This window comes from Eublepharis macularius, chromosome 3, assembly GCF_028583425.1.
Source record: "Eublepharis macularius isolate TG4126 chromosome 3, MPM_Emac_v1.0, whole genome shotgun sequence".
NCBI lineage: Eukaryota > Metazoa > Chordata > Lepidosauria > Squamata > Eublepharidae > Eublepharis > Eublepharis macularius.
The window spans coordinates 168,737,672-168,752,885 of record NC_072792.1 but is presented as its reverse complement, the minus strand read 5'-3'; the positions used below and the strand labels follow the sequence as shown (position 1 = coordinate 168,752,885).

At 44.5% G+C, this 15,214-nt stretch overlaps 1 protein-coding gene across 2 annotated transcripts in view; it reads left to right on the top strand.

Moving 5' to 3' along the window:
- The window catches only part of FAT3 (FAT atypical cadherin 3), a 457,110-nt gene that overhangs the window by 308,643 nt on the left and 133,253 nt on the right, over window positions 1–15,214 (top strand). Inside the window, exons 4-6 of one of the 2 annotated variants that reach the window (XM_054973888.1) lie at window positions 9,086–9,400; window positions 13,270–13,480; window positions 13,915–13,983. In XM_054973888.1, coding sequence (XP_054829863.1) covers window positions 9,086–9,400; window positions 13,270–13,480; window positions 13,915–13,983 — 595 coding nt within the window. The remainder of the gene's footprint in view (window positions 1–9,085; window positions 9,401–13,269; window positions 13,481–13,914; window positions 13,984–15,214) is intronic. The other variant, XM_054973889.1, reaches the window with a different exon arrangement.

The window sequence follows — 15,214 nt, the reverse complement described above, 5'->3', positions numbered from 1 at the left end:
AAATTGCTTTGTATGTCAGTTCTACTGATTGCAACAGATCTTGCTTCCGAATGAGTCCCATATGAACTCAGCAGGAGCCAGAGCTAGTCAGAGGGTAAGGGACAAAGGTTACAAAACTCTGGGAGGCCATGTCACCCCGGAACCAGGAAAATGCTCCTGTAGGATTATAGCAGCATACTGATTTGAAGCGTCTTTGGTGGGGGGCGGGGCAGTAGGAATCGTTGTCTGGGGGGCCACAGTGGTTCCTAGCAGTTCCGATGGCACTTTCTGACAGCTCAGCCTGTATTGGAGTGGGCTGCACATTCACTGATAGGACTGTAGATAAAGCAGCATGTTTACTCAAAGTGAGTCCTGCTGATTTTAATGGGAATTACGCCCAAGTAAGTGAGTATGGGTTTGTGGTCATACTCGCTATGGCTGCACCCCAGTGTATTCTTACTTGAGAATAAATCACATTTAAATCAGTGGTGCTTACTTTAAACATGCTTAGGCTTGGACTTAACAGTAGGAAAGGAAGAGATCTCCATTTCTATGTAAAACTGTATAGTTTCCCACTTTGGAAAATAACAAGCCTTTTCACAAGTATGCAAAAGGGATAGGCTATCAAAATGAGGGTTGAGGGGGGGGGGGTTGAGAGAGAGAGAGGGGGGGGGTCTTGCTTTGTATTTTTGAAGAAAAAGGAATTTGAAGAAAAAAATCAAAATTGCCTTTGCTCCTGGAAGAAACGCTGCTCAGGGTTCCATGGACAATTTCATAGATTTGGGCTGGCCGGCCTGAACGGGAGCAGATTAGAATTCTGTAGCAATCACCATAAATTGAAGGAAACTTAGAAGGAAGGTGTTTAGTTCCCGCTGGCTGTGGAGATTGGAATCAAGCAAGTTACGTGAATAGAAAATGAGGAATAGATGAGCCTAGGAGAAGATGGTAATGTGATGAGCTTTGTAGTCGGCATGTACTTCTCAGCAGGTACGAGGACTCTAAGAGGAGTCAGGCTGGGAGACACTTTATCCCCTGAAGTGCGCAGACAAGAGGTTTTGAACAACTATTATCCGCCAAAGTGGAGTCAGTCAAAGTTAAGAGAAGAACATCTCCTCATATCAATACTCTATGTAAAAGCTTCTTCGGCCCCATCACAGGAAGCAACGCAGGCAGCTAAATGCAGGTGGAAGTTTTAGATGCATTCTGAAAACGGCTTATAGGCAGCTCCTAAAAACCTAACCATTTGTTACTTGGAAAGAAGTTGCTAGTTAATGTTCACGAATATAGTAAATGGAGATGGAACTTTTTACCCCTCTGGAGGACCACTGGATTGATTTCTCTCATACACAGAGGAATACATAGCTAAGAAAACATACTAAGAAGGCAGATGGGGATAGTAAATACAAAGCGAGAAGTTAACTCTGGGAAAATAATTGACGGAGAGTAGCTGCGGGAGAAGAAGAAACGCTGAAGTGTGGCTCTTTTCAACATTTCGCTTTGCTTCATGCCCGAGCCTGACTTGAGCAACCACTTGGTTTCTATTTTTATTAATTTTTAAAATTGCATCCCATTTGCAAGGGTGAATTTCAATTTGTTGTAGCTTAAAAGAAATGTTTTCAGAATCTGAGGAAATATGAAGTCCTCCATGAAGTAACAACGGAATGGCATCCAGCAGGAAAATTCTGCTAGTGGAAGAAGGTGTGGGTTTTGCCACTTCTTCTCCCCCAGTACTACAGACTTCCATGTCATCTTCTTGTTGTTCCTATGGTTTCTGTCCACCAGGAACAGCATTTCAGGGGGCATTATGGGCTGCAGAGAGAGGGGGGAGATGAGAAAGTCCTGCTGCGCTGAGAGAAATTGCTTCCATCAGCAGAGATTTTCTGCACAATCTCAGGCACTAGAGATTGCACGCCCCCAGTGGGAGCTGGAGATCCCCCACTCTCACCCTCTACCTCCTGCTACCACTGACCTAGGTGGCAGGGGGGGAAGGCTCCGGAACGGGCCTCCTGGGTGCGCTCTCAGGGTGGTGCAACGACATCACTTCCCAGGAGTGATGTCATTGCACCACCCAAGAGCGCTCCCATGCTTTGGAGCCCAAATCATCTGGTTGTGAAGCGTGACATGCCCCTGCGCCTGTGTGATGATGTCACTTCCTGGAAGTGACATTGCACAGAAGCAGGGGCGCACATACAAGGAGGACTCCCAGGGTGGTGCAAAGGTGAGTGCCAAGGTCCTCCCCTCTGGGCAGGAGGGTAAGAAGACCTGGCAACCCTACGTCGCACTGCTTACTAAATTTCATCTGAATAGATGCTGTCGGAGGGGCATGTATTTGGGACATATACATTTGATCCTTTCAAAGTGGTTCTGTTGATTCCGCCGTGGGATTTTCTAGCTAATTGCATTAAACTAAATTAGAATCTAGAGGTGTACTTTGGTTAAAATCCATGCAAATTTTCATATTGTTAGGAGCAGAAATTATTCATAAACATAGTGTTAGAAAGAACTGATTTCTAATTATTTTGTTTTCTTACCACTTGGTGCCGAAGTCCCAAGAAATCCAGAGATAACCATGTGAGCAGGGGCTTCCAAGGCAATCACTATTGAATTTGAATGTATAATACTTCTGTGTACTGGAGTCAAAGGCCAAGTCAAAATTCAACTTACTCTGGCATAGAAATATTATCGATAGAAATATTAATTATTTTAATAGAAATATTAATTAGGAACAATGGGCTAAGTATTTGTGTAATAAACACTCCCAAACTTCCTGCGAAGATTCACTCCAAGAGCCTCAGGTTAGCTGCTTAGCTCCTTGGGCTGTTTTAAGGATTTGCATTCCTGTAATTTCCTTCAAAGTGGGGTTGGATTAGACTAGCAAAGTTTATCAGCAGTTTTCCGCAACTCTGAGGAGTCCACTGAAATCAGAGGGTATCATCCCCTCTCTACATGAAGAGAGTTTTCCCCCCTTGATATTTGTGATGCATTCAGAGTAGTTTATGAAGTATTCTTTTCCATTCATTTTCAATATATTTTACATTTAATAAAAATTGGATTGGGGCCTTATAGTAGAACAGAATTTTATCAATGGATGGATAATGCAGACAGACTGAGGGATGGATGGGGTGGAGGGAGGGAAATGTAGCTTTGTAAACACAAACATTTCTTGTTTGTCTGAAGGCTGTACTGTTTGTCTTATTCTTTTTTCTCTTTGGTGCTATCTTTTTATCATCTGGGCTTGGAAGTTACGCATCTTGAGCAGTATTAATCTGCTGTAGCAGTTTCCTTCTGCAGACTAATTCTAACTTGCAGGTGTGGAATAATTTTTTTTTCCCAATGTCACATCCTTCATTCATTTTCAAATGACGCTGCTACCTCAGCACGTTCTTGATTAATAAGGACAATTTGAAAAGAGACGAGAATTGCAAGAAATTTCCTTCTTCCCCTGACACCAAACTGCTGAGTGTTTTGGGCGGATGAACCTCATGCAGTTTACCAGACTTGCGTATTGTATTATGCTTTACAGAGGATAATAGATGCCCTCACATGAAAGTTTTAAGAAACAACCGCTTGTAAAAATCCCAAACTGGTCAATGCTGAGAACAGTCTTCTATTGATAGGATAAAGTAGGCATTCCCAAAAGATTTCTATAAATCTTTGTTCCTTGTTAAGGTCTAGTCCTGGTTGGCAACTAGTTGCCAGAGTGAAGGTAGGCCAAAGCTGTTATCTCTGTCCTCATCATGGCCCGCTACTAAATCCTGATATCACAAATGCCACTCTTTTTGCTCTGGCATGGTAAAGTGAGAATTGCCAGAAGAGGCCCCAGAAGATGGCAGGTTTGGCTTTGAGGCCTCCAGTTGCTGATCCCTAGCTTGTTAATCATTAAATGGCACCCGTCTATCTCTAGACTGCAGTCCACCGCCCTTTCATCACGGGCATCAAGAAATGACAAAACAAAATGTTGAGTATCATAGAGATGCTCCCCATTAACACCTCCCACCCTTCTTATCATGGAAAAAAAATGAAATCCTGCCCTCAATTCATAGCAGACATATGGAGACCCCTGGTGGCGTTTTCATGGCAAGAGACTCACAGAGGTGGTTTGCGATTGCATGCCTCTGCAACCCTGGTCTTCTTTGGAGGTCTCCCATCCAATTCCTTACGAAGGCCAACCCTGCTTAGCTTCTAAGATCGGATGAGATCCGGCTCTCCTGGGCTATCTGACCAATTAATTTACTTTGAATCCAAATAGAAATTTTACTCTCATAGGGCTGCTATTCCAGGGTGGAAAATTCCTTGGGATTTGGGGGTAGAGCCTTGAGAAGGCAGGGTTTGGGAGGGGAAGGACCTCAGCAGGGTATAATGCCACAGAGTCCACTCTCAAGAGCTGATTCTGCATACATTGGATAATGCACTTCCAGTCCTCTTTAGAGATCATTTGGAACTGAATTTTTCGAGTGTGAAACAAAAAATCCACTTCCAAACGATAGCTAAAGTGCATTATCCAACGTGTGCGGAATCGTCTCAGATCTGCCATTTTGTCCGGGGGAACTGATCTCTGTGGCCCTGAGATCAGTTGTAATTCCAGGAGCTCTTCAGCTATTACCTGGAGGTTGACAACCTTACGCAGTGACAGTGACCCAAGATTCCTCTACGGGCATCTTTCTGCAATGTGTCTACTATTGATCACTGTCTAGATTGTACACCTTGCCTTCTTCTAGATGCACGGTACCTCCCACCTTTAAATCTTCACTTGTGACTTTTCGTAAAGGTCTGTGGAATTCGTTAGCAGAACTTGGGAACGGTGACATAGGCTGCAGAAGGAGGTTTGGAACCCACATGGAAAGCAAAAGATTTTCAAGCCTGCTTGAAAAGGGTTGAGGGCAATGACAGTACGTAGGGTGTTCCTGGTTTAGGTGTGATTGGAGCCCCTAGGAGCTTCCTCATTTGTGAGGGTGCTATGCTGCCCTAGCAGCTAAGCTATCACATTGTTGTCAAACCACCCCCACCACCCCCAAGATACAGTTCACACATGCAGAGCACTCTTTTTCACTGCACTCATCTGCTGTGACTCTCGGGATATAATTGGCAGGCACAGGATGTGGCCTTCTTTCTGGAGATAAGCAGGTCTGTGTTCGGACCAGAGACTCCCTGGCATTCATTTTCTTTATTAAGTTCAGTGATACCCTGTCTTTTCTCCCAATAGGGATCCAAAGTGGCTTATTCCTCTTACTCTCTGTTTTATTTGATGCTTACAACAACCCTGTGTGGTGGATTACGCTGAGAGTGGAGATTTGAACCTTGGTCACCCAGATCCTGGTCTCTCTAACTACTGCACTACACAATAGAGAACAAAAGGGGGATATATATGCAATAAAAGAAGTGAACCCGGTTATGCACAAATTCATCTGTAGCCCAGTGTCAAGGAAAATCTATAGATAATAAGCTTTCTAAAATATTTCATCTTTCCGGAGAATGCATTTACAAGAGAGATCGCTGGAGCACAAAATAAACAATGAAAAAGTTCTGTCTGCCTCCCCCACCCCATCCTACTGACAACCTTGTCTCTGAGAATCAGCATGGTGTACTGGTTAGAGTATCAGGGATGGATCTGGGAGACCCAGGGTCGAATTTCCGCTCTGCCCTGTAAACACATTGGGTGACTTTGGACTAGTCTCTTTCAGCCTAACTTACCTCATTGAGGGTGAGGGGGCTGAGGATAAAATGGAAGAGGGGGGTCCCCATAGAGAAGAAAAGCAGTATATAAACAAAGCAACAAACACTTCTCCTAGATGCCTAGTTCTCTGAGCAGAGGGGGAGCGTTCCTGTCTCCTGAACACATACTTGTCGCCTGAAATGATACAGCCCAGGCACAAGGTTGCCCGGGGACATCTGTGGCTGAATAGCCCAAGCCATTTTTAAGGTTAAAAAGGAGCCTCAAGGGGCTGTGATTTGCATCACACAGTGGGCTACCCAGTTTCCTTGGCACTTATTTAGCTCTAGCAGGGAAAGAAAGATCTATATTATATTTAGGGTTGCCAGCCTCCAGGTGGCGGCTGGAGATCTCCCGGAATTACAACTGGTCTTCAGGCCACAGAGATCAGTTCACCTGGAGAAAATGGCTACTTTGGAGGGTGGACTCTATGGAATTATGCCATGCCAAGGTCCTTTCCCTCCCCAAACCTCACTTTTTCCAGGTTTCACCACCCAGATCTCCATGAATTTCCTTACTTGGAGCTGGTAACCCTAATTATATTCTTTTCTTTGTTCATTAAGTGGGCTTGGAAGAGCTCAGGAAGGGCAATTTCTACCAGGAAAACATTGCAGAAAGACAGTTTCAGACGCACACAAACCCACGCACCACACCAGGGTCCTGTTCTACAACATGCAGGAGTGTGTGTGTGCGCCACAGTCAAATAATCAAAAGACCAAAAAATGTGCTGCTGTGCATTTTCCCCCCGTTTGTTCTGAAAAGATCTCTGTCTGTTTGCCTGGAACCTGACAGCTCATTAATTGCATCGCTGTGTTGCATCGCTGCAGGTCATGTGGAAGTGCCTGTATTATAGCTAGATGGAAAAGATCTCGGTGCAAGCTGTAATTCAAAGGGCAGATCATTGGAACGTGGCTGGCAGGAGAAGGGAAGGAGTTAAACTACCAACTGGACGGCAGCCTTAAGTAGAATGGCTCATAATTTAATGGCGAGGTATCGCAGAAATAAATAATGCAAGATCAGACAGCTACCGAGAGATAAAAGTAATGTGTATCCTTTAAAAAAAATAAAATTCATATATATTTCAGCATTATCCTCCCCGTTTCAATGATAACTTTTTATAACATTATAAGAGTGCGGCAGAAATGGATTTTCACTTTCTTGAAAGCAGTTTGGATTCTGCTATTGCAAATAGGTGCTAACATGCCACTTCCCACAGTGGCAGAAATTTATGGTTTTGAGCCAAGAGATCTTGCATTTTCCTCCGTCTGGCATTGCTGACCTCCGGTTTCACATTGATTACTTTCCTGGTTAACTGCTGTGTAGTTATTTTGCTGGGGATTTTTTTGTCCATTAAACATACAAACTGGCGTTTCTGAATCATCGTGGTAAGAAATATTCCTGAGAAGTTTTGGACATTTGTTCCTTTATTAAGGCTTGCAAGCTTCTGCATTCCACTCCCCGCAAAAATCAACCAATCCTCCCCATTGAATAGAGTGGTTTAGTCGAATATATATTGAGGATCAGACCACTCGTTCATTATGTTGGGGTTGGTTCAGGTCAGCCAAAATATATTTCAGTATTACAGAGCAGTTGGGAAAAGTGATTGAGATAAAGGTTGCAGAGCCCAAAATGAAAGGGTTTATAAAAAGCAGGTGGGGGTGGGGGGATGGAGCTGTTAGGAATGGAGCATGAGAGAAGGGTCAAACCCACCCACCCTGTGACCCAGCACTATCACCCTGGTCAAAATCACTCACACCCTGTTGGCACTTTTAATATTAAATGTATATCAGGAATCTATCTTGCCGTACAGATAGATGGTATCATTAAAAGGAAATCTTGGGTGAATCTCAGATTGTGATAGGAAGAATGTATCTTGAAAATTGCGTTCAAATTACCGAAATGCTTTGGTAGGATGAAAGCACTGTCCATCCAGGAACTTCTGTCTCAGCTTCAGCCTCTCCATGCCATTTAAATTAGCAGCGCAAATGTCCAAAAGCTTACAATTTTGCAATCGCCAGCATTTGCAGTTGCCAGCGGGAAAGGTATGGAACAGACAAGGATGGCCTGGGGCTCGTAAAGTAGGAGAAATTGATGATAGGATTTTTCTAGGCAAGCAGAACAGTTTTTGGCATGGGGAATTGTTTTAAAGGACAAGCAACGTCACCTGGGATGTGGCTTAGATGATTGGGGAGCCAGTCAGCAACTGGAGGCTGCAAACTGAAGAGAGACTGGAAACGAAGGAAGATTTTGGCAGGCAAGACGGGGAAAAGGTTGCACATTAGGACTGAATGACAAAGAATATTTTTAGAAGTCAACTGCTAGTACTACTTAGAACTGCCAATTCTTGTAGTAAACAATTCTCAACAGCAAATGTGTGAATCATCCCTTCGAGGCCTCATGTGAACAGGACCTGATATCTCAAATGTCTCAGTGCTAAACTAGCCAAAGGTACAAATGACTACCAGATGACTAGTGAGGACTGTGTATGGTGAACGGTGCTGTTTTTCTAATCCGGAATGATTGGGTTAGATCCAGTAATGCAAGAGTGGAGTGTAGGATCACCAGCCTCCAAGTGGGGCATGGAGATTTCCCAAAATTACAACTGATCTCCAGACAACAGGAATCAATTCCCCTGGAGAAAATGGCTGCTTCAGAGGGTAGACTATGGCGTTATCGCCCACGGAGGTGCCTTCTCTTCCCCGACCGCACTGGCATTGGCAAACCTAATGGAGAAGAACATGCCCTTAGCACAGTTCTACCTGCCAAGCAGTAGCACAATAACAGCAGCAACACATAGTACTTTAATATAATATTGAATGAAATAGTGTGTATATGGGACAATGGAATATATGACAGACGGTTCGCATCATTTCATTTCATTTGTTTTTGAAATTGTTTCAGAAGAAATACCATGTGCCATGTCTTGTGCGCATGGACATGATACTAGGGATGCGGTCACTTTCACTTAGCACAAATAGACATCAAGGAGTAATTTTAGCACGTCTGCTTACACAAGGGCTCTTGTGCATCTGGAAACCTGACATGGGATCCAACCCACTGTTTCTATGCAACTTAATTTTACATTTCTTTTGAGGCTGCCTACCATTTATGAACATGATATAGGTTGCTAAGATCTCTGCCGGATCAGACTTGGGGTCTGCCTAATCCACCAGTTACTCTGGATGGTCAACAACAAGGCATCGATGCCGAGACCTTCCCCTTATGTTGCCTCCTGGTACTGGTACTCAGAGGTTTACTGCCTCTGAATGTAGATGTTTCCTTTAGTCACCGTGGGTAGTAGCAACGGATAGACCTATCGTGCATTTTTGAGCCATTCTCGCACAATACGTTTTGCCTAATTCTCATCTCTGTTGTTATCATCCCACTTCCGTCCAGGTTACGGTAACAGATGGCGGTCTCTCCCCGAGACAGTCTACCGTTTGGCTGGTAGTTCAGGTTCTGGATGAGAACGACAACAAGCCCCAGTTCCCCGAGAAAGTCTATCAGATCAAGTTGCCGGAGAGAGACCGCAAGAAGAGAGGGGAGCCAATCTACCGAGCCTTTGCCTTTGACAAGGATGATGGTCCTAACGCAGAAATCTCCTACAGCGTTGTGGATGGAAATGACGATGGGAAGTTTTTCATCGACCCAAAGACTGGAATGGTCTCTTCCAGGAAGCAGTTCACCGCTGGGAGCTACGATATATTAACCGTAAGCATTTAGTATTGGGAGGTAAAAAAGATATGCTCCATTTTCAACTTACAATAATCGCTTTTCTTTTTAAAATTTGTATTCTTACAGGCCTGGCACTGTTTTGAACTGACTTAGGATCTGCATGCATGATCCATTTCCTGATCTGGGGATCTTCTCCAACGTTTTTTGACTAGAAAGTACAAGTTCTCCTACTCCCTGGGATGGAACTTACTTGATTCCAAGGATTTGGAGGGGAGGGAAAATATGGTCCCAACATTTAGAGGAAAATGATACAGTGAAACCCAATTGGCTGAGCTTACTCATTTCTACATGGGCCACAACTGCCATAGCCTGTTTTTGCTGGAGGCTGTATTGTTTGTTTGCTTGCTTGCTTGTTTATGTCATTTATAGTCCACCTTTCTCACTGAGACTCAAGGCGGATTACACAGTGTGAGATTAATATAGTCAATATCAAGAACATTTTCATAAACAATGCCATAGGGTAAATAGATACAACTTTACAAAGACATAACATTAGCAAAAATAATGTAGTGGTGAAGTCTATGGTTCCTAACCTATTAGCGGGTCAACTGAGATCCCCTCCCTACAATACTTCCCTCCTGAGTGAAAAGCCTTTTTGAATAATTCAATTTTGCATCATTTGTGGAAAGCCAGGAGAGTGGGGGCTCTCCTGACCTTCTCAAGCAGGCCATTCCACAGGTTGGGGGGGGGCACCACAGAGAAGGCCTGAGTACGGGCTGCTGATTTCGCCTACGTGCAGGGTGGCACCTGCAAGAGACCCTGTTCAGAAGAGTGAAGCTGCCGCAGAGGAACATAGGGAGGGAGGTGGTCCCGTAGGTATGCTGGACCAAGGCTGTGAAAAGCTTTGTATGTAATAACCAATACTTTGAACTGAGCACAGTAAGCAAGATGTAAAGTTCAAAATATATTATGACTATGACCCCCGGTCTGTAAGCTGCCATTTCAGGGAGCAGGCTTGTGCCCATTCTCCAGCCCCTGAAATCAGGGCTGTGGATTGAATAGGAGCCAGCCCTGAAACAGAGGCCTGTGGTGTGGGAGGTTTTGCTCTGTTGACCAGACAAAGTTAGAAGGTCAGGTTCGCAGTATTTATTTCAGATCCATTCAGTTCAAAAGCCTTGTACTGCTTGCCTTCACAAGAGCTGCTCGTTTACGTTCCTCTCGTTCTCAAAATGGAGACTGATTGGCTCATTCAGCTAGGCCCATCTGACCTCACTTTTTTCCGTTGGAAGGGGTTATTTAGTTGCTATTCCAAAGGTCTCCACTCTAGTCAGAAAGCAGACAGGTGACACTGCCTTCACCGAGCATTTGGGGCTCGTAAGAGAACAATCGTGGCCATGATCCCTAAATCCCAAAGCCTCTGGATCCCATCAGCTCCCTTCCTCTCTTTCCTTACTCCCTAATGGAATAGATTAGACTTGTTCCGAATGATTCTCGTTCAAAGTCCTCTAGTTCCTTCAAAGACTAACACATTTGCTGTGGTGCCTGCTTTCAGAGGCAAGGGCCTACTTCGTCACCAGCCTCCAATTTTGAGCTGGATTTTTAGCTTCCCTATTCACTCAGCCGAGTTCAGGAATTCCCATTCATCTTGAACAGCTCTCCTCCTGCAAGGAGCCTGTTTGTCAAATGCGGGGAGGAATTTTTACAACCTGAATCTTAAATTAACGTCAAGAGGGCAGGCTCCTCATAACACTGAACGTTAATTGGAGTCCATTTTTACTGGAACGGTTTTCTGTGGGCTTGGAAACGGTTAGACAGAGGAGGAACTTAAATGAACGGTAAACAGAGAAGTATTGAGTAGGCACAGGTGTCTGGTGGTATGCCACCCGGATCGATAGATTTCCACCCCCCAATTCCATCTTGTTTAAAATACTCATCAGTGATTTCCAAGAGAACAAGCAACCGTGGCAAGCAGGTGCTCACAGCTCACACCGTGAAGCAACAGAGCTCCCTCTTCCTTTGGTGTCTGATTTAATGAACAACACACTCCCCACACAGAGAGTGATTCCGCACACGTTGGATAATGCATTTCCAATCCTCTTTATAGATCATTTGGAACGGAATTTTTTGTGTGCAGAACAAAAAATCCACCTCAAAAGATTGATAAAGTTCATTGAAAGTGTATTATCCAACTTGTGTGGAATCAGAGTTTAGTACAGCTCTGTCTCCTAGGCTTAGCTGTGGCTGCTGCTGAGACCTTCCCTTCTGAATGCCCCAGCCTAAAACCCAAAACTGCCTACCTTAAATAGCAGCATCTGTACAGAGAACAATACCTGCTAACTATATCTGTGTTTTGCCCCCCCAAAACATTTTTAAATGGTTTGAACTTTTAAGAGCATAGCTATACTACCCTGAGATGTAGTCCATCAGTTCACATGGCTTCCCAACTGGGCAAATAGCAGCTCTCCAGGACACTGTCAGGTCAGGAAGAGGAAGTATGCTTCTCCCTGTGCAATGTGGTCCCAGTAAAGATTAACCTGTGTATTCCTGGGAATTAATTTTGCTTCATAGAACTGCCAGTGCATGTCTGATCGTGTAGACCCAGGGAGAACACAAGGAAAATGTAAGGTATAGTTAGGCCCTGTAGTGGACCCAGAGGCCAAAACAGAGATGGCACCCGCAGAGAGAACAATCTTAGAATGGGTGTGGCAAACAGGCAGTTGTTTTACAGAAACAGATTAGTACAGGAGAAAGTTTGTTTCACGGGGCCAAGGATTCTGTTTCACAAAACAGCACCTCCCCCTTGTATACAACATTGTATACAACATTATGTCATGCAGCTACTCCATGCATATGTTTCATAAGGTCTGCCCCAGCCCATTCTTTTTCCAATGGAGAGAAATCACACAAATCAGGCCTACACACATACAAACCTGTGTTCGTGTCACATGACACTTTGTATGCGATCAAACCCTTCAGGAAAGGTAATCAAATGGAACTGCCCCAATTTTCTCTTCCACAATACTGCTCAAGAAATTTGGAACTTGTTGCCAGTACCCTTTCTTTACTGATTTGGTCCCTGCCCCATTTTTTTCTGTTACCCTTTTATCATTTTCCACCTAAGGATATTTCTAGGCGTACCTTCTTGCCTGTGATTTCTGTGACTGAGAGTCATGGAAAGATCTTCAGAAGAACGAACGAAGATTAGTACGAGCTGGTTTGGTGTAGTGGTTAAGAACAGCAGGACTCTAATCTGGAGAGCTAGGTTTGATTCCCCACTCCTCTGCTTGAAGCCAGCTGGGTGACCTTGGGTCAGTCACAGCTCTCTCCAGGCTCTCTCAGCCCCACCCACCTCACAAGTTGATTGTTTTGAAGATAATAACAACACACTTTGTAAACTGCCCTGAGTGTGGCATTCAGTTGTTCTGAAGGGTGGTATATAAATCAAATGATGTTGTTATTATTGTTATTGAGGAAATAATGAACTGCCTTATATTTAGTCTTACTATTGTAGCCACTCTTTAAAATCTCAGACTACCCCCTGATTCTCACTCAGCGGCTCAGCCGCCACATGTGGGTCTTTGACACACCACCTATGACTCTTCTCATCACCGTGTCCCAGTGTGGAACCTGATTCGTGTTTCAGCGAAGTGGGTAAGACTCTTGCCTAGTGGCACTTACGATCGGCAGCTGGTTCGCTTAGGCAGAGGCTTCATGTCAGGGTTGGAAGTAAATGTGGCTCTTTTGGTTGATGATAATTACAAATGTGGCCAAGCCACTGCTTTAACCAAAGACACCTGGGGTTGAATATCTCTTTGATGACATGCTCAGTGATGTTATAGACCAAAATATTCCCTAAAACCTTTTCACCAAGAAGTATGCTAAGTTGCAATTTGTATCCTCTCCAGATAAAAGCAGTTGACAACGGCCGGCCTCAGAAATCTTCAACAGCACGCCTCCACATTGAGTGGATTAAGAAACCATCGCCATCACCAATCCCGCTGACTTTCGACGAGCCTTTCTACAACTTCACCGTCATGGAAAGCGACAGAGTGACGGAAATCGTCGGCGTGGTCTCGGTGCAGCCTGCCAGCATCCCTCTGTGGTTTGACATTGTCGGTAAGCCCGTCTATCATGCCCTAAGGAATAAGCAGGGGAAAATACTGTGTGGCTTGTGAGAAAGAGAAAACTAACAAGACACCAGCTTCCAGGGATTAAAACTGCTTATGTGATGCTGAAATGGAAATGGCTTTTTAATATACTACTATACTACCTCTCACGCTTTGGTTATGATGCCTTAGCTAAGCTGTATGGCTGGATTTGTTTCTTTCTCTTCCATAATATGTGATTGACTTGCAACCCTAATGTTGTCTGTCATTTAAAATCTCTGGCCGTAGTTTGCTAATCTCATTTCTAAATGTATTTTGATGGTAACTTAGATGGGCTGTCCCTCATTTCTCTCTCTCTCTTTTCTCTTCACGCTTTTTGTTTGTTTCTTTTGCATTCTGTTATCTTGTTTTGTTTTTTTCTGCTTCCGACTGCTCTGCTTCAAGGTGGCAAACATGCACGAGAGATGTTCTATATTCTACAGACAGCTTGTGGGCAGAACTGTTCAACAGAAGGTACCTTCAGCGCAAACACATTTGCTACAGTACACTTTCTAAACTGCTTTTTTTGTTTGTTTATTTTGGTATTATTAATATTTTCAAGTGTTCTCTGAAGCCAGTTGTACTAGCATCTTTTCTAGCTGCTTGGGACACACTACGAGGACATTATGCATCCGCTCCTCAGCACTTTGTATATTCATACCAATTTACTGTCTTCCTCTTGGATCTTCAAACGTTTCAACCCTCATCAAAGTTAGGAGCCTGTCGATGTTGGTATTTGCTGTCAAAGGTTAAAAGGCTCTTTCCACAGTTGAACAAATAAGTTCACACATCAGGTTCTCCACTCATTCTCCTCTGTTGGTGGCCTTTTCAATACATTGGCCTGTGGGAAACTTCACCTGAGTGCTTGGCCGCTGCTCTGGCTTCTTTGCCAACCTACTTTCCTTGGGGTGCCCCCCTGAGTCTGCCCCCCTGAGAGTTTACCGTCCTGCTATCCTCCTATCATGTTCCACCTGTCTCTCTCCTTCCTCCCCCCCTTCTGAGTCAGCCTCTTTCCCTTCTCCTCCCTTGGTCTCTTTCTGTCTTACTTTTGTCAGAAATACAATGTCTTGTGTACAGAGAAGGCAGAAGACACAGAATATCTGCAAGGGGCAGTGGGTCCGACAGGTAGATAGATGGCAGAGTGGGATCCTTCTTTCCTCCTCTCTTTGGTCCTTCTTGCATATCTCCAGATTGGTATTCTTAATCTACTTCTTGTTCCCTGCTTCTTCCCGGAAGTCCCTCCTCCCTGTTTCCCGAGGTAGTTAATATCTATTCTGTTTCTCTCCTTTCTGTCAAAAGTTGTATTACCTGTCTAAACTCTCTTCATTCACTCCTTAATCAGACTCAAGATCATTCCTAAGATATACCAGAGCCTACAACTTTTAGCCTTCATTCCCCTTTCCAGGGCCCATCCCAGCTCTTCCCACATGGCCTTCCTGTGGGCTGTCAATGCCCGCCATAGTCCTCACAGACACATAACCCAAACCTGCCCTTGTGCTCCTGTGGCTTGGCCCATCCTTGGACAATCGTGCACCTCTCCAACCCTCCCTTGAAGGCCAAAGCCACACACCCCCACTCAAGGCATGCGGGACCGTGGCCTCAGCCATGGTTCTGCCACCATTGCCTCATCAGTCTCCCTCATGCCGTCTCTTCGGGGTCTTTGCCCCTTTAGTAAACAACTCACATCCTGCCCTTGGGCCGGGCT